This window comes from Dipodomys merriami, unplaced genomic scaffold (genome assembly GCF_024711535.1).
Source record: "Dipodomys merriami isolate MVZ:Mamm:240054 unplaced genomic scaffold, mDipMer1.0.p SCAF_7, whole genome shotgun sequence".
Classification (NCBI taxonomy): Eukaryota; Metazoa; Chordata; class Mammalia; order Rodentia; family Heteromyidae; genus Dipodomys; species Dipodomys merriami.
This window is the reverse complement of record NW_027206290.1, coordinates 16,332,452-16,357,322: the sequence shown is the minus strand read 5'-3', so window position 1 is coordinate 16,357,322 and position 24,871 is coordinate 16,332,452. Positions and strand designations below refer to the sequence as shown.

Genomic DNA, 24,871 nt, shown 5'->3' with positions numbered 1-24,871 from the left:
TAATCCATGCCACCTCTCACTGAAGAAATCAGTTCCAAACCAGGTGCTGATGGGTCACGTCTGTTTCTAACTACTCAAGGAAGCTGAGATCTGAATCATGGTTCAAAGCTAGCCTCCAGGAAAGTCTGTGGGATTCTTAGTGCCAACTGACTAGAAAAAAGCTGGAAGTAGAGATATGGCTCAAGTGGTAGAGTGCCAGCCTTGAGCAAAAAAAGCTAAAGAACACACAGCTCCTGAGTTCAAGTTGCTAGCACTTGAGTTCAGTTCTGGCACATACATACACATAAAAAATTAGCCTGCTCAAGGGTAAGAAAACCAGATACAGACGGAAACTATTTGATATAGGAAATTTATTATTACACCAAGTTATGTAAACTAAGGCCAAAATAGTGCATTCCTGTATTACAGGTACAGATCAGAGTCAGCGGCCTCCCCTCCCCTCCCCCCCACCTCCCCCCCCAAGGAGGACAAATGTCAACCCAGGAAATGGACAGTTCCAGAGGCCAACTCCATCCTTGTTCTCTCTTGGGGTCCTCCATGACAGTCACTTTGTGCGGGAGTCTCAGTGTGGAGCACCAGGTTGGCTGTTAGGGCAGCGGCCGGGTGGAGGAGGAAGTGAAGGACGGGGAATGGATGCCAGCAGCCCTACTTCTAGGAAAGTAGTATCTGATAAGGGCGGTCAAGGAAGCATGGTCTCCACTTTAAACCGTTGTTTTTGCTTTTTGACTATGCAAATAATGGCTAAAGCTATAGACAACCTCTGGATTCCCTTCCTGTGCACCACAAACACTTCCATGCTCTTAAAACTCATTGCTAGTACTGTTGTCTGCTGTCCCAGAACTCTTCAGCTTCTGCCTCCATTGTGTAAGCACACAAGACATGACGACATGACTGCTCTACTAAGTTCTGTAGTAATTCAAGGGTTTGTTGGGTTTTTGTGTGTGTGTGTGGTCCTGAGGTTTGCACTGTGTCTCACATTTGCTAAACAGGTCCTCTACAGTTGCGCCATGCCTTCATTGTTTTCTTTGGTTTCAGATGTGGTCTTAAGTTTTTGCATTCTTGTTAAGCTTTATTTCTCAACACTGGTGCTCTACCACTTGAGCCACAACTCTACTTCTGGCTTTTTGTTAGTTCATTGGAGATAAGAGTCTCATGAACTTTCCGGCCTAGGCTGGATTTGAACCATGATCCACAGGTCTCAACTTTCTGAGGAGCTAGGATTACAGGTGTTAGGCACCAGTGCCGGCTGCATCTTAGTTTGTGTATGGCAACACAGAAGGAAGGGACCAGGCCTTAGATGGAACAGCAGTCTCAGGAGACAAAGCCCACTTTCCCTCTTGGGCTGGGTGAAGAAACTATGAAGATCACTAAAGGATACATGTACGTTGGAATGCCTCTGGCAGCCAAATACTTCCGAATAAGGCGCTCGGTCCCGTACCAATTGAAACCCTTGGTGGCATGTCCGATGCGTGGAAGATGAACACTTGCTACACAAAAAAGGAGAAGAGATCATGGTGTCTTCACCCCTCAAAAGCTGATGGATGGAAAAAATAATATACATAGGAGCCGGGTGCTGGAGCTCACACCTGCAATCCTAGCTACTCAGAAAGCTGAGATCTGAGGATCACAGTTCAAAGCCAGCCCAGGCAGCAAAGTCCATGAGACCCTTATCTTCAATGACCACTCAAAAACCCAGAAGTGGAGCTGTGGCTCAATTGGTAGGGCATTAACCTTGAGCAAAAAAAGCAAAAAGCAAAAAACAAAGAACGAAAAAAACTTTGACCAGTAGGCCCTGAATTTAAGCCCAGTACTGGCACCTAAGAATAAAATCATGGTAAAGTCCTCAGTGGATGGACGTGCTCCCCAAATATTGGCGGTTCCCAAAGGAACCAAGTAGACAGCAACGCACTATGGTTCTGACCTTCACACAAGTCAGGGGGTCATGGACTTGCGCCACTCCCACGAGAGGTACCGAAACACCGGAAGAGCTCACCTTTCTTTTTCTTTGCTGCTACATAGATCTTCTTCAGGCCCTCTTCTAGGGCTGCCATCCGAATGCCAGAGAGGGTGTTGGCACGATCTCGGTGCTGAGCTACAACCAAGGCTAACTGGGAAGAACAACCATGTAAGCAGCCGTGGATAGGAGGCAGCCATCGTTAACCTAGTGACCTGCCTATGGTGGAGAAACAGTTCTGTGGGGCCCTTGGAGTGTGAATGTGAGCGTGCGTGTATACACACTTCTAGCCAGGTGCTAGAGGCTCATGCCCATAATCATAGCTACTCAGGAGGCTGATATCTGAATGATTACAGTTCAAAGCCAATCAAGGAAGGAAAAGAAAGCCTGCCTCACTCTATCTCCAAGTAATCCCCAGAGCCAGGCTGAAGTCACAGCTCAAGTTGATTGAGTCAACTGTGAGCAAAAATGTCAAGTGAGAATGTGAGGCCTTGAGTTCAAGCCCTGGTAGCAGCAAGGGTAAGAATTCAAATATGAGCCAGGGTGGCCCATACCTATAATCCTAGCTACTCGGAGGCTAATGTCTAGAGGATCACAGTTTGTAGCTAGCCCAGGCAGAAGAGTCCTTAAGACTCCATCTCCAATTAATGAACAAAAAGCCAGGCTGGAGGTATGGCTTAAGTGGAAGTGCCAGACATGAGCAAGCAGGATAAATATAAGAGGCTCTAACTTGAAGCCCCAGTATGAGAAAAAAAAGAAGTAGACATGGCAAATAAAACTTACTACAGATATTCCAAATGACAAGTAAGCAGGAGAACTTGAGGTGCAAAAGATTTCTGATATGAGCAAAGAAAGGAGAGAAGAATGGATTGTTTCCCTCTTTCTCTGCTTAAGGCCAAACAGAAAACTCTCTTTCTCTCTCTCTCTCTTTCTTTGGGGAGGCTACAATACTGAGTCTTGAACTCAAGATCTGATCCTCTTGTGCAGTTGTTGTTCTTTTTCCATTCAAGGCTGACACTCTACCACTTAAGCCACAGCTTCACTTATACCTTTTTGCTAGTTAACTGGAGATAAGAGTCTTGTGGATTTTCCTGCCCGGGCTGGCTTTGAACTGTGATCCTGAGTAGCTAGAGTTTCAGGCAATAACCCTTAGAAGAGGAAACCTGTTCACACAGGAAGAAGCAGGGATGCACATGTGCAGAGATGGTGTGAGCACACTGGAGGCAGCCATCCATGAGCACGAAGAGGCCGCAGGGAAGGCCTGCCCGTGGTCTTGGGGCCTCTAGCACTGTGGGAAACACATTCGCAAGCCCACACCACTGCAGCACAGTGACTCTGCCGCATGTCAGAGGCCAGACAGGTTTCAGAGCAAGTTGCTCTGAAAGTCTTGACTTTCCTGTGTGTGTGGTTTTTGTTTTTCTTGGTACTGGGGCCTAAACTCTGGGCCTGGGCGCTGGCCCTCAGCTCTTCAGCTCAAGGCTCTAACACTTGAGCCACAGCGCCACTTCCAGCTTTTTCTGTTTATGTGGTGCTGAGGAATCAAATCCAGGGCTTCATGCATGCAAGGCAAGCATTCTACCACTGAGCCACCCTCCCAGCCCCTAGTTTTGTTTTTTACTTACCAAATCCTGCCCCTTGTCTCTTGATTCTTTATCATCAATGGGAAATAAAAGGACACCCCCCAAACTCAAATCTGAGGAAGAAAAAGAGAGAAGCAACAACAAAAACATTAAATCCACCAAGTTGTACGGAGCAGGGTCTATTCTGGATCTTTCTGTGCTTCCCCACTGTGTCCACTCCCCTGGACCCTACTGCAGAAGAGGGCCTACATCTACAGAAGAGGGCCTACGTCTACATAGCCAGCCTCTTCTTACCTCACAGCCAATGTGTCCCAAAGACCTGTGGCTGACCTTGGGTCAGATCCTGTTCTTACCCCGACTTCAGCATCTCCCACTAAGAACTATTTTGCTGTAATCTGTGTGTGTGTGTGTGTGTGTGTGTGTGTGTGTGTGTGTGTGTGTGTGTGTGTGTGTGTGTGTGTGTGTGTGTGTGTGTGTGTACACTTGTCCTAGGGCTTGAAAGGGCCTGTGTGTGTGTGTGTGTGTGTGTGTGTGTACACTTGTCCTAGGGCTTGAAAGGGCCTGGAGCTGTCCCTTAGCTTTTTTACTCAAGGCTATGCTCTACCACTTGAGCCACAACTCCACTTCTGGTTCTCTCTCTCTCTCTCTCATTTCTGTGGATCTTGGGGCTTGAACTCAGGGCCTGGGCACTGTCCGAGCCTCTTTGTGCTCAAGGCTAGTACTCTTGAGCCACAGCGCCACTTCCAGCTTTTTCTGAGTAGTTTATTGGAGAAAAGAGTCTCGTGGACTTTCCTGCTTGAGCTGGCTTTGAACTGCAATCCTCAGATCTCAGCTTCCTGAGTAGTTAGGATTACAGGCATGAGCCACCAGTGCCCAATTCATTAGTGACTTTTGCATTTAAACTTGGATCTCATCTCTACACATACATCTCATTATATATGTGCAAATATTTCAACAGCCTTCTTCCAGTCTGATATAGTTCTGGTCCCATGCATTTGTATCTTCAAGGTCATCTAGCAGCTCATTGTTGCCTTTTTTCCTTTGAGGAAGTGTTTTCTACCTTGTTCTCTGCCCTCTTGTTTCAGGATGCAACTCTGGATTAGATCTCTCTCCTGTTCTCTGCTTTTCCAGCTGCCAAGTCAGCATCCAGTTCTGGGCTGACTGTCCACCTTGCTAAGCCCTGAGCATTGAGTGTTTTCCTTTCCATTTTAGACAGAAGAATCAGGAGAAAGGAGATGCAAATCAAAACCGCACTAAAACCTAATAGGAAAAATCTAGAGGGTACCATAAAATCACGATGATAATGTTACCTCTTTCTATACTGCGATTTCTATATGCCAAAATGGGTGAGTTTCCATTGTTCTGTGCCAAGGGATGCTATCTACTCAGTGTTACAACTTCCCCTGGCCCTAAGCAGCCTGACTTCTGTCCCAGGAAGCAGAGGACCTGGCTGTGGTTTTCCCATTAACACACCTTCCTGCCCCCAGGCCCCATCTACCAATCTACCCTTAGCACTTAGATAGCATGTATTGTTTCTCTACATAGATTTGAGGCCTCCATGAGACTCTCTTAGGAAAATGGGCTGAGCTGGAAGCAATGGGGTAATCTTTGTTCTAAGACTTAAAAGCAGATGTGATGATGGACATTTTTCAGAACTCATACACATTCATGAACCTCACTACTGTTCCATCAAGGTAGGTGGGACAAATACCACTCGCCAAACATAGACGAGGAAAGAGTCACAGGGAGGAGCAGGGGACCATCTCTAAGTTACGTCACTAATGGATGACAGAACTCAGGCCTCAAGCGGCTCTTCTGATTCCTTACCCATCTAATAGGATGTGGTGTGTCCCTTCCTGCCTTATTCCAGCCCTGACCCATGGACCCACTGTCCTGCTTTGCCTCTTTACCTTGCATTTTCCCAGCCAACTCATATCTTTTTCTTGGCTCAGCAGACCGTGCCTCCAGAGCTGTGAATAAACCACCTCGGCCCCAGCGGCCAGAGTCATCTGACAGAAGAGAAGAGAATAGTCTCATCTATACAAAGTCCAGTTGACAATTCAGATGCCCAAAAGCACACAAAATAGGCTATAGAAAACAGAGCTGATCTACAAATGTCGCATTTGGACTTCCCAAATATGTAGAAGTTTTTCTGAGAGATACAACTAGCCATCCCACCGGGAGTGTGTCAAAAATTAGTGAGCAGAATCTCTAGTATGTCTGTGACTTCTGGGAGGCAAGTGAAGAAGGAAGGGCAGGAGGTGGAACCTCCCCTTTCAGTCCCTTTCTGACAATTCATACTGTAAGGATTTGTGGAGTGGATTACACATCAGGCATTACTACATAAGCAGCAGAGATAGCAGTGGACAAAGGACATCCCGTCTCTGCCCCACGTAGCTTCTTTTCTAATGTAATGTCATAGGCAACTAAAAACGTATGTTAATATGACAGGTGGTGATCTGCAGCAATAAAGGAAGAGGAGAAAGAACAGCACAGAGGTACAGATAAGAGACTGTTTTGTAAAAGTTGATCAGAAAGCTGAGAGCTGGTAGCTCAGACCTAGTAATCCTGGCTCCTCAGTAGGCTGAGATCTGAGGATTGTAATTTGAAGCCAGCCTAGGCAGGAAAGTCTATGAGACTTATCTCCAATGAGCCAGCAAAAAGCTGGAAGTGGAGGTGTGGTTCAAACTGTAGAGTACCAACCTTGGGCAAAAAATGCCAAAGAGAATGCAAGGTCCTGTGTTCAAGCCCCAGTAGCAGCATGCACGCACGCGTGCGTGCACACACACACACACACTGTGCAGACACACACACACACACACACACACACACACACACACACACACACACACACACACACACACACACACACACACACACACACACACACACACACTGTGCAGAAGATGAAGCAGATGTTATCCCATTATATGGCTGAGGAAGTTGAGGCTCAGAGAGGTTGGGTGGAAGGAAAAAGCCAAGAGTCAAATCTGTGTCTTGATTCTGAACTCTGCTTTTCTGATTGAACAATACGACCCTGGATCACCACCACTGTCACTATGTTGCCTGTCGTCCCTGTTTCTGGGCACTGGCAGGTTCTGGGCCCCGTCACCTACCCACGCAGTGCACGATGAGGGCGTCTTCTGGCCCCGCCTGAGGGTGGGTGACATCTCCACTGATGTACTTGATGGAGGTCGAGTCTGAGTCTCCATAATCCAGGTCAGAAGAATCCTCTTCCACCTCATCCTCAAGCTCCTCTGGCTCACTGTCCTCCGAGGGCAGGCAGAAGGACTGGTAACCACTGGATTCCCACCAGGTCATCCTTCAGAGACCGGAGAGAAAAAGTGAATCAGCCAGCGCCCTTAGAACATTCTGCACCGCTATTTACAAACTGTAACAGCCAAGTGAAGAGACAATTAGAAACTTGCCTGAAGTTTTTGGCTCATTTGTAAATATGTAAGTCACTGATGAGCCTAACAGCCTCCTGACTGCACTTCAATAATGAGCAGCCACCAAATGTCTCTGATTCTAAGAAAAATGACTGTTCAAATATATGACGTCTTGTTCAGCTACAATAAAACCTTTCAATATTTTTTATTTGCTGGGTGCCTGTAATCCTAGCTACTCAAGAGGCTGAGATCTGAGGGTCGCAGTTCAAAGTCATCCCAGGCAGAAAAGTCCCGGTGAAACTCTTATCTCCTATTAACTACCAGAAAACTAGAAATAGAGCTGTGGATTAAGTGGAAGAGTGCTAGGCCTTGAGAGGAAAAGCTCAGGGACAGAGCCCAGACCCCGAGTTCAAGTCCCATAACTGATAAAAAACAGAGCAAACAATAAAAATATTATTTCAACAGAATACATCATCTCTGCACTTGGGACATCTCTCTAAAGTAGAAATAATGTTCATCTTGGGCTGGGAATGTAGCTCAGTGGTAAAGTGCTTGCCTAGAATGTATGAAGCCCTGGGTTCAATTCCTTAGTACCACATAAACAGAAAAAAGCCGGAAGTGGCATTGGGGCTCAAGTGGTAGAGCACTAGCCTTGAGCAAAAAAAGCTTAGGGACAATGCCCAGGCCCTGAGTTCAAGCCCCAGGACCAGCAAAAAAAAAAAAAAAAAAAGTTCATCTTTTCACACATATGCTGATATGAATAGTTACAGCCAGTTCTGATGAACATTTTCTGTGGGGTGTATCATATGTGAGTGTGCCAGTATGAAGGCTTGAACCCAGAGTTTTGAATTCTCTCTTGGCTTTTTTACTCAGAGCTGGTGCTCTACCATTTGAATCACACCTCCATTTTCCACTCTTTGTTGGTTAATTGGAGGTAAGAGTCTCATGGACCTTTCTGCCCAGGCTAGCTTCAAACCATGATTCTCAGATCTCAGCTTCATGAGCAGCTAGGATGACAAGCATGAGCCACCAACAAACGCCCTGAATTTTCTAGGTTTTTAATGTGACATTCAGCTATAGAGTCGAACTATACAATAGTGACCCCTTAACACACCGTGGTCATCAGCTTGGCATAGGATGCAGACATACTTTTTCTTATGCTCAGCTTCTTTCTTTGCCTTCCTCCTCTCCTCTACTTGTCTCTTTCTCTTGGCTGCTGCTTCTTCTCTTTTCTTCCGTCTCTCCTCCAGTTCTTCTGGGCTCAGAACTCGCTTCCTCTTGGAGGTCCCCTCCAGAAGACCAGGGATCAGAACCTGAGGAAGAGCAAGGCCGCAGGCAGGAAGGTCAGGTGCTGTGAGTGTCACTCACCTCTGCAGCGCCCTGCACGGAGCAACATGCTGGGTGCTGTCCCTGTGCCACACCGTGTGGCAGGAATTACTGTTCCATCTCACACGCATGGTGACCACAAGGTGCCAGACAGCCAGTGCCATGGCTAGCGCAATCATTTTCACTGATTTCATTAGGAATGAGGCACTTCTAAACAGTACTGTTTTGGGGAGCCTTTTTTCTGGATGGAAAGCATATTCCGCATTGTGGTATTTTCAAATTTAGTCAAGTTTCATTCAAATCTTTTCTACAAATGTATTGTGCAATTCCTTTTAAAACAAAGAGTTCTGTTGGGTGCTAGTGGCTCGTGCCTGTAATCTGAGTTTCTCAGGAGGCTCAGATCTGAGGATCACAATTCCAAAGACAGCCTCAGCAGGAAAAGTCTGAGACTCTTCAACTAAGCAGCAAAAGGCCAGAAGTACAGGTGTGACCCAACTGGTGGAGCCCAGCTTTGAAAGAAAAAGCCTGAGTAACCCCCCAAAACACACAAAAAATGGAATAGTTCATCCCTTGATTATCTTAATGATAGGTAGAATCTAGAATATTACATGTCATTTATGAAGTAAGGTCACAATTTCCAACAGTGGGGTGTCATGAGACTTTACAGCTTAGAGGAAGGACCATGGGAGCTTTTATCAGCATTAAGTATACAATACACTCAATTTGTTGATTTTCTTTTTGTCAGTTGTGGATCTTGAACTCAGGGCATAGGTACTATTCCCTCAGCTCTTTTGCTCAAGGCTACTACTCTAACACTTTGAACAACAGCTCTACTTCTGGTTTTCTGGTGGTTAATTGGAAATAAGAGTCTCATGGACTTGCCTGCTTGGGTTGGCTTTGAACTGTGATCATCAGATCTCAGCCTCCTAAAGTAGCTAGGATTACAGGTGTGAGCCACCAGCGCCCAGCTTGCATTCAGAGCCTCATGCTTTTCCTTAGCTTTTCTGCTCAAGCCTGAGTTCTTGATGAGCCACAACAATACTTCTGGCTTTTTGGTGGTTAATTGGGTAACAGTCTCTAATATTTGTCTGCCTGGGCTAGCTTTGAACCCTGATCCTCAGATCTGCAGCCTGAATAGCTAGGATAACCACCAGCAGCACCTAACCTTGTTAATGTTTTATTATGAGAATAGTTTACATGGCTTTAGGACCCAGATAATTTTTCTCAGTCAACACTCATTTCTCAACAAATTACCATAAGAGATTAAAATGATCCTAGCTTCATTTTTTGTTCTCTTAGGATGAGTTTGGAGAATTTATACTATTACATTAAATTAATAGTTCTTACAGTGCCTTTCTTTCGGAGTGACCGTCCCTCTTGACTCATTTTCTCCAATAGAAGAGTTTTCTGAAGAGTTACCAGTTGTTCAAATGACTTTTTGTCTTCTTTACTGGGCTCTTTAGAATAATCTTTACCTTCAAATAAGTACATATGGTTTTCTAAGAACATAAAACACAAAGAGAGAGAGAAATGTTAAGACAATGAAAAACAAGCTGGGCACTGGTATAGCCAGGTGCTGGTGACTCACACCTATAATCCTAGCTACACAGAGGCTAAGAACTGAGCATCATGATTTGAAGTCAGCCCAGGCATACAAATCTAAGAGACTATATGTCCAATTAAAGCCAAAACAATATTCAAAGCAGTAGGTAGGGCGAATAGATAACCACCATGATTTGAACAGGCTGAGACCAGCTTGTGACTTCCTTTCCCATCATGCTCAGGGTGTCCATGGAGATCCATACTCCTCCAAAGACAGAGCTTGGTCCATTTATAATTTGTGGTGTGCTCTCTCCCCCCCCCCCAGGCTATTCTTCAGCACAAATCTCAATGACCTTAGCATTCTCTTATACAATCTCTATTTTTTGGATCAAGCACACTTTCCCCTGTTCCTATATATTAAAAGGGCCAAATGAGAAATCTAGAAAAGAAAAGCATCACCACAAAAACAATCCCTTGGACATAGTTTCTTGCCTGTTTTATGTGTATGTGCTGGTCATGGGGCTGAAACTCAAGGACTGGGCACTGTCCCTTAGCTTCTTCCCTCAAAGCTGGCATCTACCAGCTGAACCATACTTCCATGTCCAGCTTTTTTGGTGGATAATTAGAGACAACAGTTTCACAGACTTTTCTACCTGGGCTGGCTTTAACCCTCAGTCCTCAGATCTTAGTCTCCTGTGTAGCTAGGATTACAGGTGTGAACCACAGGTGTGAGCCACCAGCTCTGGGCTTATAGTGTGATCTTAAACAGCACATTCACCCCTATTATCCCACTTGATTTTTGCAACCAGGTAAGGCAAAGCAGACATTACTAGCACCATTTTCCAGACGAGGACACAGAGGCTCCATAAAGCTGGGTAATCTGCCAAGACTGTGAATCAAGTGACAATCAGCCAAGACCAGCAACCATAGATAGGTAAGAGAATGAGTCGAAACTGAAGTGTATTTAATAACACATGTTACCAAATAATTTATTTCCCCAGCCTTATGAAATTAGCTGTAAGTATGTTTTCCCTGGAGAAAATGAAAGCAAAACATTTTCATTCTCAAGAGATCAATTGCTCCACACTTGTACCCAAATCTAACCAGCTGTAATTCTAATTGGCATTTGCTAATTAAATCAGCAGGGGGCTTGCAATGAGGCGCTCTATCAACAAGTGAGAAAAAAAATAAAGAGCTGAGAAGTGTCAGATATGATCAACGTATGTAGCTGCAGACTGCATGAACTTTTCAGCTCAAAAATGTGGATTTTTTTCCAAAGATAAAGCAATCCTGCTTTTGATTTAGTTTCGGCAGAGGTTGTTTTAATTTCTAGTCTTTCATATTCATTTGTAATATCCTCACTGTGCTCTCCATCTTAATTTTGTAGCCAAGAGGAGGCTGGAGCCCATCTACCACATAGGAAGCCAGACTCATCCATCACAAACAATATCCCATAATGTTCAATGTCCACATGTGAAAATGGAACCAGGTAACTTGAGGGGATAGGTGGGGTTGAGACTGGGGATAATGATAGAAGGGGCAACAATGTGCAAGATGAGGTGTACTCAAAAACTTGACAGATTGGTTTGAGACCAATTTTTTTAAAAGATAATTTTTAAAAAAATATTTCAAAAGAAAACAATACAAATTTTAATTCAGCTGAGAGTTCTTTTCAAGTAATTGGTTTGTCTGAAGAAAAATATAGTTGGGCGCTGGTGGCTCACACCTGTAATCCTAGCTACTCAGGAGGCTGAGATCTGAGTATCCCAATTCAAAGGTGGCCCAGGCAGGAAAGTGTGAGACTCTTTATTTCCAATTAACCACCAGAAAACTAGAAGAGCAGCTGTGGCTCCAAGTGATAAAGCATTAGCATTGAGCAAAAAGAGCTCAGGGACAGAACCCTGACCCTGAATTTAAGCCCCATGACTTTAAAAAAAAAAAAAAGAAGAGTTGCTTGAGCCAGACACTGGCACTCTTTTGAGCCCTAAACCTCTATATCCAGCTTTTTGCTGGCTCAAAGTGGTAGAGCGCTAACCTGGAGCAAAAGAACTCAGAGACAGCACCCAGGCACTGAATTCAAGCTCCATGACTAACAAAACACCACCAACAAAGTAGGCAGTTGGTTTGAATGGGAAATGCAATTATTTTTCTGAAAACACTAATTTATTCACTCTAGTAAACCTTAGAAAAAGAAGATGAGATTAATCTAGGTGTGAGTAGAAATGGATGTAAGCTTTGGTATTTAAGGTGACTAAATGTAACATTAAAAAAAGGGAGCACATGTATCTATTTCTTCCCTCACCTGAAACCCTCAACGACAGTAAAGATTTTCTGAAACAGAAGTCAGCCACATTGGTGGTTCATGCCTGTAATTAATCCTAGCTACTCAGGAGGCTGAGATTTGAAGATTGGATCGCACTGCCCAAGATGGCAAGAGGGTAGGGAGAGATAGTGGGAACAGTATGTAGGGTGTTTCAGGGGTCTCGCGCCCTAGCTCATGCCTAGCTTGTGCCATTTACTCTGTCTGGTCGCAACTCACTTCCTTCCTCTTGCTCTCTGGCCTCTCCTCCTTCAGCAGACAGGGCATCTGGGACCCACTGGCCATCCTTGGTTTCTCCTAGGATGGACTCCAGGTCCATGTCACTCATGGTGCTCCCCTCAGAGGACAGAAGTTTATCCAAGCCGAACTTGAGAATCTCACTTAACTTCAATGGAGAAAACAAAGAGTCCAGTTAGTTCTTAAGAACAAAAAGCACCAGCTTATGAGTGATCTGCTAAGTGGCTGAAAGAACCCAGGTACGGTCCTTCTCTGGGCAGCCCGCCTTTCCCCTCCTCCAGCAAGATGGCACCAATCACTTTAATCACTCAACCATGCAGAAGCAGAGGTGATGAACGACCGGAGCTGTGGCTTTGACAAGTCTCCATAACAACACAACATTAATTTATAAGCCTCCATTTTTTATGTAAGAATAACAGCAATTAAGAATAACACTTCTTAATAACAATTCTTTCTCACAGTCCTCCCCAAAAGCCGCGGTTAGAGGCTCTATCCTAGCTTTTTCACTGCTAAACTTCCTCAAATGAGAAGGCTACTCCCAGTACTCTACCTCATTCCCTTTGGCATTTGCCCTTTCCTTCCTCTCTCCTCCTTTCCTTTTGTACTGATCCTGGGGCTTGCCCTCAGGGCCTGGGCATTGTCCCTGAGCTTTTTTTGCTCAAGGATGGCACTCTACCACTTAACCCACAGCTCTACTTCCAGCTTTTTGGTGGTTAATTGGACACAAGAGTTTCAGACTTTCCTGCCTGGGCTAGCTTCAAACCATGATCCCCACTCTCAGCCTTCTGAGTAGCTAGGATTACAGGGAGCACCCACAGGTGTGTGCTCCTGGTTGACTCCTACCTGGAGGTCTGCATCTGCAGAAGCTTTCTGGGTTCCTAGAGTCAAATGGCCTCCTTCTGTGACCTTGTTGGTGAGCTGCAGTTTGGAGGCTGCCTTCCTGTAGACAATTTCTTCCACAGTGTCTCGGCCAATCAGTCGAATAACTTTAACAGACCTGCACGGAAGTCAGTGACAGTGGATAAGATGAGCATCTACAAACTGGAGAAAAATGAGCCAGATAAGTATACATAAAAGGAAGCAAAACCAAACACCAGGCATGTACAGGGGACAATTAAAAGGACAAGATCGCCGGGTGACAATGGCTTCCACCTGTAATCCTAGCTACCCAGGAGGCTGAATTCTGAGAATCTCACTTGAAGCCAGCCCATGCAGGAAAGTCCATGAAACTCTTATCTCCAACTAACCAGCAAAAAGCCAGAAGTGGTGGTGGAGTTCAAGTGGAAAAGCACCCTGGGCCAAAAAGCTACACAAGAGCATGAGGCCCTGAGTTCAAGTCCCAGTAGTGGCACATACACAAAAAGAAGAACCTGGTTGGGCTGGGGGTACAGCACAGTACACAGCAGATACAAGGCCAGTCCATTTGCACTAAGCATACGGAAAGGACCTGTCCTCAGGTTCTCGAGGTCAGAAGAAGGCACTGAGCTACTGCCTCTGTGGCCACAGCGATCTGGCAGGGGGATACACAGCGTCTGCACGTCACAGCCATCTTTCTGACAAGGTTTCATGACCCCTCACCCCCCCCCCCACCTTCTCCTCTCTTTTCTTTCCTTCCTTCCTCATCCTCTCCTTCCCCCCTCCCTTCCTTTTCTTTTTGCACCTGTACTTGGGTCTGAAATTAAGGTCTTGGCTTGTCTCCTTGGCTGGTATTCTACCATTACAGCCATGCTTCCACTTCCAATTTTTTGCTGTTTAATTCAAGTCTCACAGATGTCTGCCTAAGCTAGCTTCCTACCTGGATCCTCAGATCTGAGCCTCCTGAGTAATTAGGATTATAGATGTGAGCCACTGACACTTGGCTCTCAGCCCATTTTAAACCTGAGCTAGGTCCTGACTTAAAGGTTCTCTCCAATCCTGTTGTAACTGCACCTTTTTATTTTTAGGAAAGTAAGTGTGGACGGACAAGCTGACCCCTGACTCAAGCCCAGGGTTTGGAAGCAACTCTGGGCTGAGCCTGGAGGCCTCTCATCTCCTGACACCGGGACTGTGCTCCTCACCCTCCTTCCCAGGCAAGCCACGCCAGCGGGGAAATGCCCATGCTCAGCCCACTCACTTGTCCTGGCCAATCCGGTGAGCCCTGGCAGCTGCCTGCAAGTCGTTGTGAGGGTTAAAGTCACTGTCAACAAAAATCACGGTATCTGCTGCTGTTAAGTTCATGCCAACTCCGCCTGGAAGCAAAGGATAAAGGAGTATACTTGGGCACAGAGAGGAGGAACTGGAAGAGAGGCATGGGCTGGGCTGGGCCACATGGATGAACTGCCATCAGTCAAGCGGACTGGCGTCACGGTGGTGCCCATCCTACTCCAGAGCCCAGTGTGGTAGGTGTGGCCTCACAATGCAGGACCCAGGACAATATAATTATTAAATCTAACAGAATGTGGGCATCAGGGGAAAGGAGCAAGGAGGATTTGTAAGTTAGTACCGAGAAACTCTTAAAATCTCTTTTGCTTGAGAACTTTGGTTGAATTTTGCTAGATCAGTTTGCAAAAAAATAAAGGCCAACTGCTGGTGGCTCACATCTGTGATCCTAGCTACTTGGGAAGCTGAGATCTGAGGATCAGTATGATTTTTGAGCAAAGCTGGCAGTAAAGTCTGTGAAACTCTTTTTTTTTTTTTGGGGGGGGGGTCCGGTTGTGGGGCCTGACTCTGGGCCTGGGCGCTGTCCCTCAGCTCTTCAGCTCAAGGCTAGCGCTCTACCACTTGAGCCAGAGCGCCACTTCCGGCTTTTTTCTTTTTTTGCTTATGTGGTGCTGAGGAATCGAACCCAGGGCCTCAAGCATGCAAGGCAAGCGCTCTACCACTGAGCCACCTTCCCAGCTCAAGTCTGTGGGGCTCTTATCCCTAATTAACCAAAAAGAAAGCTGGAAGTAGAAGTATGGCTCAAGTGGTAGAGCACCAGACTCGAGCAAAAAGCCAAGTGAGAGTGCAAGGTTCTGAGTTCAAGCTCCAATACTGACACAAAAATAAACAAATGACATGTTCTTTCAGAAAACAGCTCCAAATGTAAGATGCCTACTGGGTCATTAGTAATACTAGAGCATTTGATCACACTTGCAAATTACAGTTAGGCAATAAAATCAAGTTATCTCCCTCAGACATACTTTCTTTTGTGCTAATACTGGGATTTGAACTCAGGGCCTCATGCTCTTGCTTGGCTTTTTTGTTTAAGTCGTGAGCTCTACTGTTTGACCCACACACACACTTCTAGATTTTGGTGGTTAACTGGAGATAGATAAAAGTCTCATGGACGTTTCTGCCTGGGCTGGCTTCAAACTGCAGTCCTTAGATTTGAGCCTCTAGCTAGGATTATAGGCCTGAGCCACCAGCACCTGGCATTCGTACTTTCATCAATAACCTCTAGGCAGCCATTTGGGAAAGATTCATAAGCAATCACTGCCACCTAGTGGCAATAGGAGTCAATCACAGAAAAACACTTGAAAGTGGGGGAAAACCTGTTGAACAGGAAAATGTGCAAAACTATAGCAAAAAAGGAATAGCCAACAGGCCAGTTCAGCTGTGCTGGCTGTGAACAGTGATCCTCAGATCTCAGCCTCCTGAGGAGTAAGGATCAGAAGTGCGAGGGGCCTGGCTTGGTTGCTTTTAGGAAGGACACCCATCCCTTTTGTGCTCCACATCTATTCCACAGGATTTGAGATAGAGAAATCAAGCTTAGGTAACTTCTGGTCTGCCAGATCCAAGCTCCTCATCTCCCCAGACTGACTTTGGCTGACTTGCTTATACATGGCACTGTACATACATACTAAAGCACCACCAATGCTATGCGTATCATCTGTGATGCATGTTGTATGGAGACATGTGACTCTTCTACATAGGTGGTGGTTTCATTATAGTTGCTGGTAAATAAGATATTGGAAATGTAGACAACACACCAGCAAGGTATTCCTGGAGGAAGAGCAACCAAAAAATATCCCAATTGGATTCATAGCTACTCAGAATGTGGATGAAAATGGCACAAAATCCCAGGAGTCTTCCAGGATACAGCTAGGCCAGTGGTCACAGCAGACCAATCTCCCTTCCAACTACTCACTCCACGCCTCAAGACCCACTTCTCAGATAAGACGAGCCTCGATGGGTTGATAAAAGCCGCCAGGCCGAATGCCAGAACCTTGACAAACTACAGCAATGACCCTCAGTCCCCTCCTTTTTGGTACTTATTTGGTTAGAAGAATCATAAATTCCCGTTATCTCACCATGAGGAGGTTGACAGGAAAATACACGGACTGTTGGGAATGTCAAGGGTACTACCTCCTGTCCCTCTGCCAGTAGCCTACCTGCCCTCGTGCTCAGGAGGAAAGTGAAAATGGGCTGTTGTCCGAAGTTCTTAATGGCCAGGTGTCTCTCTTCTCCTCTCACTGAGCCGTCCACACGCTCATAGCTATAGCCTTTATACAAAGGGGAGGAGGTGTGTGAAAATAAGAGAGAAATCTTAACTCTTTAAGAACTCCTTGGGGAATTAAAAAGCAAACGCAGTCAAAACCAAACACCCCATTGACATGCAAGCCTCTACTTTTAATAAAGCCTATGGAAAAGATTGAGAGGGAGACTTCATCATCTTATAAGCGAACTCAGGGTTTTTGTTTTTGTAAATGACGCCCAGTTAGTCATGGGCATTTATGAAGCGAACACTCAGCTGCCGCTCTTCCCAGCCCTGATTGTCCATATGCTACAGCAGTTTGCATTTTTTCTTTGTGATGCTACAGAGGCTACTACTCAGGGCCTGCTGCTCTCAGTTACCTCTTTTATTTGGGGCAGGTGCTCTAACCACTTGAGCCACATTCCCCACTCCCAGCTTTTTGGTAGTTAAAAGTCTCTCAGGTTTGTCTGACTAAGCTGTCTTCAAACCACAATCCTTAGATCTCAGTGTCCTAAGTATCTAGCAGCATGAACAACCAGCAACTGGCATCGAGAGTTCTTTTTATGTGTGCTCCTGTATCAGGCCTCCCATTCTCACTTGGCCTTCTTGCCCCTTGCTGATGGTCTACCACTTGAACCATGCCTCCAGTCTGACATTTTGCTGGTTTATTGGTGATGGAGTCTTGCAGACTTTTCTGCCTAGGCAAGCTTTGAACCTTGATCCTCAGATCTCGGCCTCCAAAGTAGCTAGGATACAGGCGTAAGCCACCACCTCAGACTCCTCTTTTTAGTTTTGAACAGCGTTTGTGAGCTGCTTACTTTTGTAAAATTCCTACCCATCCCATGTTATTCTTCATAGAGCTGCCTAAAAAAAGTTTAGGAAATGAGTATCTAAGGGGAGTTACCTCTGTAATCCATATAGTCTTGGAGAATATCCAACATCTGGGTCATCTGAGAGAAAAGCAGAATCCGATGGCCCCTGGGAAGAAAAACAAAGTAGGAACTAATAACTCAGAGGCAGAAGCAAGCCACACCTTACACTACTAACTCAGAGGTGGTGGTGAGCCAAGTGTTTACACTACTAACTCAGAGGTGGAGGTGAGCCACACCTTAATCTTGGGGCTTTTCTCTGGTTGTGGTTTTTGTTTTTGTTTTTAATCTGATGTACTGGAGACGTGAGCCTCACGGACTTTCCTGCCGGGGCTGCCTTCAAACTGTGATCCTCAGATCTCAGCCTCTTGAGTTGCTAAGATTACAGGTGTGAGCCACTAGTGCCTGGCCAAACTCTTCAATACTTAATACTTAGGATAGTTATATAGATATATAAGACCAATAAAATACAGTCAACATGTGATCATTGAACTTGTACATCCTGAAAGTTGGAAAATGTTGCCAATTCTGAAGTTTTAGGTGTCTGAGGTCATAACTGGTAGTGTACAATCCTCGAGCGTTTTCCTAAATGCAGTTTTCCCGCTTGTGATTAGCAAGACCACGTACAAGCCAGACACCCGATTACCAAACACTAAATATGGGCTTCTTTTTTGGGGGGTGGGAAGGGGGATTTGTTTTGGTGGCAGAACTGGGGCTTGAACTCAGAGCCTGAACATTCTCGCTTGGCTTTTTCTCTCAAGGCTGGTGCTCTACCACTTGAGCCATATCTCTACTTGTATTTTTTGTTGCTGGTTAATTGGAGATTAAAAAGTCTCATGAACTTTTCTGTCTGGGCTGGCTTTGAACCTTGGTCCTCAGATTTTAGCCCCCTGAGTAGCTAAATCACAGATATGAGCCACCACTGCCTGGCTAAACTTGGTCTTTTGGTGCCCAACTCAAGTCTCTGGGAAAGAGACTCCCAAGTTCCCCTTACGTTTAAAGGCTAACAAAAAGGCTGTTTTGTGAGCCTGTCTGCTGATTCACTGCAAGCTGCCAGCAGTTAACCACAAAAGACACCATCCCTGTGGAGCTAAATGATAAGCTGGAGTGCTGAGGTCAACACACTCCAGTTAACCAGGTAGCCAAGAGAGGCAGGTGTTGCCAGTGCTGGATCAGAACCCCAAGTCCTGTATTAATTCAGGAAAAGAACAGGGTGATCATGGAAAGTGTGGAAGAAAAGTGGTAAAGAAGGAAGAACCTTGGTCAGGCTCTTGTAAAAAGGAAGACTCAGTCAATCCCAAGAAATCATTAAATACACCTTGTCGTGGGTGGTTCACACCTGTAATCCGAGCTACTCAGGAGGCTGAGATCTGAAGATCCCCACCAGAAAAATCCAAGAAACCCTTATCTCCAATTAACCAGCAAAAAGCTGGAACTTTAGGTATGGCTCAGACAGTAAAGCTCCAACCTTGATTGAAAAAAATCAAGCAAGAGTGTGAGCTCCTGAGCTCAAGCCCTAGTACCAAAAACAACAACAACAGAAAGAAAGAAATCATTAAGTTTCTCATGATTCAGGTCTGGACAGTCACTAGCTCAGAAACCTAATGCTGACCTGGAATACAGGAATGCCAGCAGCTTGTCCAGTAGGTGAAGTTTTCCACTAACTTCAACCAGGTGTTCTCCAATTTCAAAAGGCTCTGGTTCCACACCTGGGGAAGAGAACCCAGTCTCAATAATGTAGCATAGGTCAGGCCAGACTCCTCAAATAGAAAAGCCACTATTTACCAGGCTCTGGTGGCTCATGCCTATAATCCCAGCTACTCAGGAGGCTGAGATGTGAGGAACCAGGTTCAAAGCCAGCCCAGGCAAACAAATCTATAAGACTCTTGTCTCCTATTAACCACCAAAAAGCTAGAAGTGAAGCTGTGGCTCAAGTGGTAGAGCACTAGCCTTGAACCAAAGCTCAGGGACAGTTCCCAGGCCCTGAGTTCAAACTCCAGCACTGACAAAAAATGAAACAAAACAAAACTGAAAGCCAGTAGTGTTGGCAGTTGCCTGTACTTCTGGTCCAAGGCCAGCCTGGGCAAAAGCCCAAAACCTTATCTGAGAAATAACTAAAGCAAAAGGGGCTGATGTATGACTCTGAAGTGGCCTAAGAAATGTGAGGCCTGAGTTTAGACCTCAATAAGGCCAATACAAAACAAAGCAACAAAAAAAGAACGGAGAAGCAGACTCAGAGAGGGTGCCAGTGATTCATAACTGTAATCCTATCTACTCAGGAGGCTGAGATCTAAGGATCAGGGTTCAAAGTCAGCTGGAGTGGGAAAGTCTGTGAGATTCTTATCTCCAATTAGCTATAGCAAAAAGCTGAAAGTAGAGGTGTGGAGCTCAAAAAAGTGCCAGTTCCTGGCTCAAGCAACTCTTTTTTTTTTTTTTTTTTTAAGTTACAGGGCTTGAACTCGGGGTCTGGGCACTATCCCTAGTTCTTTGTGCTCAAGACTACTGCTTTACCACTTGAGCCATAGCTCCACTTCTGCTTTTCTGGTGGTTAACTGGAGAAAAGATTGGATTTTCCAGCTAAGGCTGGCTTCAAACCATGATCCTCAGATCACAACCTCCTGAGAAGCAAGGATTGCAGGTGTGAGCCACTGATGCCTGGCTCTTACAACTTTTTTGAAGAATTTTACTACAATTTTGGCCACAGAACTTTCTCAACAAATGGTGGGGAAAAGGGCACCACTCACCATCAAACAAGTACGGATGATCCACACACTTTCGAAGCTGGGACAAGACGTTCTGGAGTTTTTTCTTTGCCATCTCATTTTCAAATGCATCTTCCATTTTAAACAGAGAGGGAGGCAGACAGACAAAAAGATAGGTAAATCAACCTACCCATAACTGACAACCAAGTCTCAGTAATTTTTAAAATACTTTGCCACTGGTCAGAACTGGTGGTTCATCCCTGTAATCCTAGCTACTCAGGAGGCTGAGACTGGAGGATCACATTTAGATGCCAGCCTGGACAGGAAAGTCTCTTGTGACTCTTACCTCCAATTAACCAGCAAAAACCAGAAGTGGAAGTATGGCTCAATTGGACTGCTAGCCTTTGAGTAAAAAAGCTTAGGGACAGTGCTCAGGTCCTGAGTTCAAGCCCTAGTACCAGCACATACACACAAAATTGTTTTAATAATGGCTGTTGCCAGTGGCTAATGCCTGTAATCCTAGCTACTCAGGAGGCTGAGATCTAAGGATCGTGGTTCAAAGCTCCGCAGGCAGGAAAGTCTGTGAGACTCAAATCTCCAATTAATCACCAAAAAGCCAGAAGTAGCACTCAAGTGGTAGGGTGTTATCCTTGAACAAAACAAAAACTCAGGGACAATGACAATGCCCTGAGTTCAAGCCCCAGCAAAAACAACAGGAAGAAGGCCTTCTGATTACCCAAGTCTTTCATCAAAATGGCCTTGTAGTATTTTTTCTGCAGGGCTGACAGGCCATGGTAAATCACTACTTCTGTTTTCTTTGGAAGTTCAGCAGCGACCTCAGCTTTCACTCGTCTCAGCAGAAATGGCTGCAGAAGTCTGTGTAGTTCACTTGCTGTGTAATAAAAACACAAGCTCATGGGGGAAAATGTAGGGCAAGGAACTGAACTACTTAGAGAACATACAGCAGTTTATTATTTAGCTAGTGCCTCATTTTCACACTCATTCTGCATGCTGGATAGTTATTTTTCATAGTAACCATGCACCTGTTAGTCACATCCCTATAAAGCTAATTCAAGTTGGAAAAGCATTAGAAGGAGAGAGGAAGGAAGGGAAGGAAGGAGGGAAGAGAAGGAGGGAGGGAAGGAGAACAGACAACTGGAGCTCTAGCACCTGCCTTGTTTCAGGCAGACACCCTTGGTTACCAGTTCTATTTACTCTATCAGTAATTCTTATAAATCAGGGCAGTTTCTCTGCTGAGACCCTCTGGAGATGATTTGTAGAAAAGAAACTTGCAGCTGGGCACTGGTGGCTTATGCCTATAATCCTAGCTACTCAGGAGGCTGAGAATGAGGATCACAGTTCCAAGCCAGCCAGGGCAGGAAAGTCTGTGAGACGCTTATCTCTAATGAACTACCAGAAAACCAGAAGTGGTGCTGTGGCTCAAAGTGGTAGAAAAAGAGCTCAGGGACAGTACCCAATTCAAGCCCCGTGACTGACAAAACAAAACAACACAAAAAAAATTAAAAAGAAACTTGCCTGATGTGGACTCTTTCTCAATATCCTGGTAACGCTGAACAAAATCTTCCACCTGCTCTCTGGAAAAGAGTTCAGGCTCCACAAAACTGAGGAGGGAGTAGAGTTCCGAGAGGCTGTTCTGGATGGGTGTTCCGGTCAATAGGATCCTGAAGACCACTGAGAACTCAATGACACAAATAAACAAAATGAGAAGTCCCTGACAGGCAAGCGAGACTGAGAGACCCAACAAAGAACCACATGGAACAATGGAATCTGGAGGCTCAAGTTCAAGTTGCCTGATGTAATTTTATTTTTTCAATGCTGATACTGAGGCTTGGACTCTTGGAGCTTCCCTAAGCTTTTACATTCAAAGATGGCACTTGACCATTTGAGCCTTACCTCCAGTATCACTTTTTGCTAGTTCATTGGGAGATGAGAATCTCATGGACTTTCCCACCTGGGCTGGGAAACTATGATCCTTAGATCTCATCCTCCTGAGCAGCTAGGATTACAGGCATGAGCCACTGGTGCCCAGCAATGCTCTATTTAATGTAGAAATTATGTTCTATGGTTTTAAAGTTAAGAAGGGGAGAACAATCTGGTCAAGAAGGTGCTGCTATAAGGATGGAAGGATGTTCAATTTGTGAACCTGGGCATGTTCACATGGTATTCAATACGGTTACTATGTGGGGATTCAAACTCTTAACAAGCACCTAAGACACAGGCATGCACACCTGGTGTTTGAGAAGCTAGTACTACAGCCTTAGAATGACAAGCAAGAGCTAGACCCTACCAACTCCCTTTTGCGAAACTTTATGATACATCAGATGTAAGACATCAAGACTTCTTGAAGTTTCTGGACACTGTGCCATACACAGTCAAAAATGGATGGATTCCTTAGAATTTTGAGAAAGAAATAAGGACAGTAAGAATAAGAAGACTAGCTGGGCAAAGGTGGCTCATGTCTATAATCCTAGCTACTCAGGAGGCTGATATCTGAACATTGCAATTCAAAGCCAGCCCAGGAGGAAAGTCCATGAGACTCTTATCTCCAATTAACCACCAGAAAACCAAAAGTGGAATTGTGGCTCAAGTGATAGAGCGCTCACCTTGAGCTGAAGAGCTCATGTCCAGCGCCCAGACTCAGAGTTTGAGCCCCATGACAGACCCCCCCCCAAAAAAAAGAATAAGACTTTTATTAGTAAGTAATTAAATACTCATTAGTATAAAAATTTAGTCAGAATTAAAAATTTAGGAAAAACAGCCAGGTGCTGGTGGCTCACACCTGTTATCCTAGCTACACAGGAGGCTGAGATCTGAAGATCAAAGTATGAAGACACCTAGGTAGGATAGTCTGAGACTCTTATCACCAATTAAGCACCAAAAAGCCACAAGTGGAGGTGTGGCTCAAGTGGTAAAGTGCTAGCCTTGATTGAAAAATCCAAGAAACAATATCCTACAATGTTACCTCTGTGAGTGTCTTGTGCAGCTGGGAGTTTTGGTTCTTCAGTCTGTGAGCTTCATCCACAACAAGAACACTCCAAGGAAAGCTGGGAGAGAAAATCCAAGCTTTCAGTTGGAAATAAAACATTTATAATCATAACTAAAACAGCTTTGAACATTGTACACCCTTTTTTGGGGAAGGGTTCAGTTGTGGGGCTTAAACTCTGGGCCCAGGCGCTGTCCCTCAGCTCTTCAAGGCAAGTGCTCTACCACTTAAGCCACAGCGCCACTTCTGGTTTTCTGGTGGTTAATTGCAGATAAGAGTCTCACGGACTTCCTCCTCAGGCTGGCTTTGAACTGCAATGCTCATATCTCAGCCTCCTGAGTAGCTAGGATTACAAGCGTGAGTCACCAGCACTCGGCTTGTACATCCTTTTTTAAAAGAGGTAAAAACGGTATTTAAAAAAAAATGCGGAATCCAGTAGGCACCAGTGGTTCACACCTGTAATCAGGGCAGGCAGGAAAAGTCCACGAGCCTCAACTCTCCAATTAACCACCAAAAAACGGGGCTGAAGGCATGTGGTTCAAGTGTGGTAGGGTGCCAACCCTGAGCAGAAAAAGCTAAAGTACAGCACCTAAAGCCTAAAGTTCAAGCCCCAGTAAAACAAAAAAAGAAAAGATTTGCCCCAGTAAAACAAAAAAAGAAAAGAAAATCTTGTAGCTTTTTAACCACCAGCCCTTCCGTTTAATCTCAACCTCTAAGCCAGCCATTCCTAATAAGAAATTTAATAGTTCCCCATTGGCTAGATAAAGCTGAAGTTTGCAGAAATCAAGTACATAACAAGGACATAAAACAAGTACATAACCACAGAGCAAAAGGTAAGAATATGGAAACTGAGACTCAGGCCTTGCCACACACGACCTCATTGACCATACAGTGGACATAGAAGACACAAAGTATCAGAGCAGGAAATAAAGATTCAAGTTTCTGAGGTAGCACAACCTACTCACGATTTCAGAAATGAGGCATCTTTCAAGCAAATCTGAAAAATTAAGGACAATTTAAGGATAATATTAATCACTGAGAGAGAGAGAGAGAGAGAGAGAGAGAGAGAGAGAGAGAGAGAGAGTGTGTGTGTGTGTGTGTGTGTGTGTGTGTGTGTTGGTCCTGAGGCTTGAACGTGGGGCTTCATTCAAGGCTGATGCTCTACCACTTGAGCCACAGCTCAATTTCTGCCTTTTTGCTGGTTAATTAGAGATGAGTCTCTCTTCCTGCGCAGGCTGGCTTCAACCCTCAGTCCTCGGATATCAGCTCCTTGAATAGCTAGGATTATAGGTGTGAGCTGCTGGCACAGCGCTGATATTAATTAATTCTGGTAAGTAAGCTAGCTTCTTGTTTCCTGTCGAACTTAACTTACAGTATTCAACCAAGTCTTTCCTATTCATAGAAAATCAAAATTTTTCATAATTTTTAAGTAGCCAAGTCTATGAATAGAACTGAGGCACAATTAAGTGAAAAGTCTTGTTTATAATGATCCAGTCTCAGCTTAAATAGCAGG

At 45.0% G+C, this 24,871-nt stretch overlaps 1 protein-coding gene across 1 annotated transcript in view; it reads right to left on the bottom strand.

Annotated features, from left to right (window-relative positions):
* Positions 1 to 453: 453 nt before the first annotated feature.
* The window catches only part of Chd1l (chromodomain helicase DNA binding protein 1 like), a 30,329-nt gene continuing 5,911 nt past the window's right edge, over positions 454 to 24,871 (bottom strand). The window contains exons 5-23 of the mRNA XM_070007541.1: positions 24,324 to 24,355; positions 23,338 to 23,419; positions 21,891 to 22,053; positions 21,091 to 21,246; positions 20,397 to 20,486; positions 19,265 to 19,361; positions 17,688 to 17,761; positions 16,701 to 16,811; positions 14,462 to 14,576; positions 13,192 to 13,345; positions 12,331 to 12,496; positions 9,597 to 9,748; positions 8,073 to 8,236; positions 6,651 to 6,856; positions 5,445 to 5,543; positions 3,577 to 3,647; positions 1,994 to 2,108; positions 1,379 to 1,487; positions 454 to 666 (exon numbers count right to left, since the gene is read on the bottom strand). Of these exons, the coding sequence (XP_069863642.1) occupies positions 588 to 666; positions 1,379 to 1,487; positions 1,994 to 2,108; positions 3,577 to 3,647; positions 5,445 to 5,543; positions 6,651 to 6,856; positions 8,073 to 8,236; positions 9,597 to 9,748; positions 12,331 to 12,496; positions 13,192 to 13,345; positions 14,462 to 14,576; positions 16,701 to 16,811; positions 17,688 to 17,761; positions 19,265 to 19,361; positions 20,397 to 20,486; positions 21,091 to 21,246; positions 21,891 to 22,053; positions 23,338 to 23,419; positions 24,324 to 24,355 (2,235 nt within the window). The 3' untranslated portion in view covers positions 454 to 587. The remainder of the gene's footprint in view (positions 667 to 1,378; positions 1,488 to 1,993; positions 2,109 to 3,576; positions 3,648 to 5,444; positions 5,544 to 6,650; positions 6,857 to 8,072; positions 8,237 to 9,596; positions 9,749 to 12,330; positions 12,497 to 13,191; positions 13,346 to 14,461; positions 14,577 to 16,700; positions 16,812 to 17,687; positions 17,762 to 19,264; positions 19,362 to 20,396; positions 20,487 to 21,090; positions 21,247 to 21,890; positions 22,054 to 23,337; positions 23,420 to 24,323; positions 24,356 to 24,871) is intronic.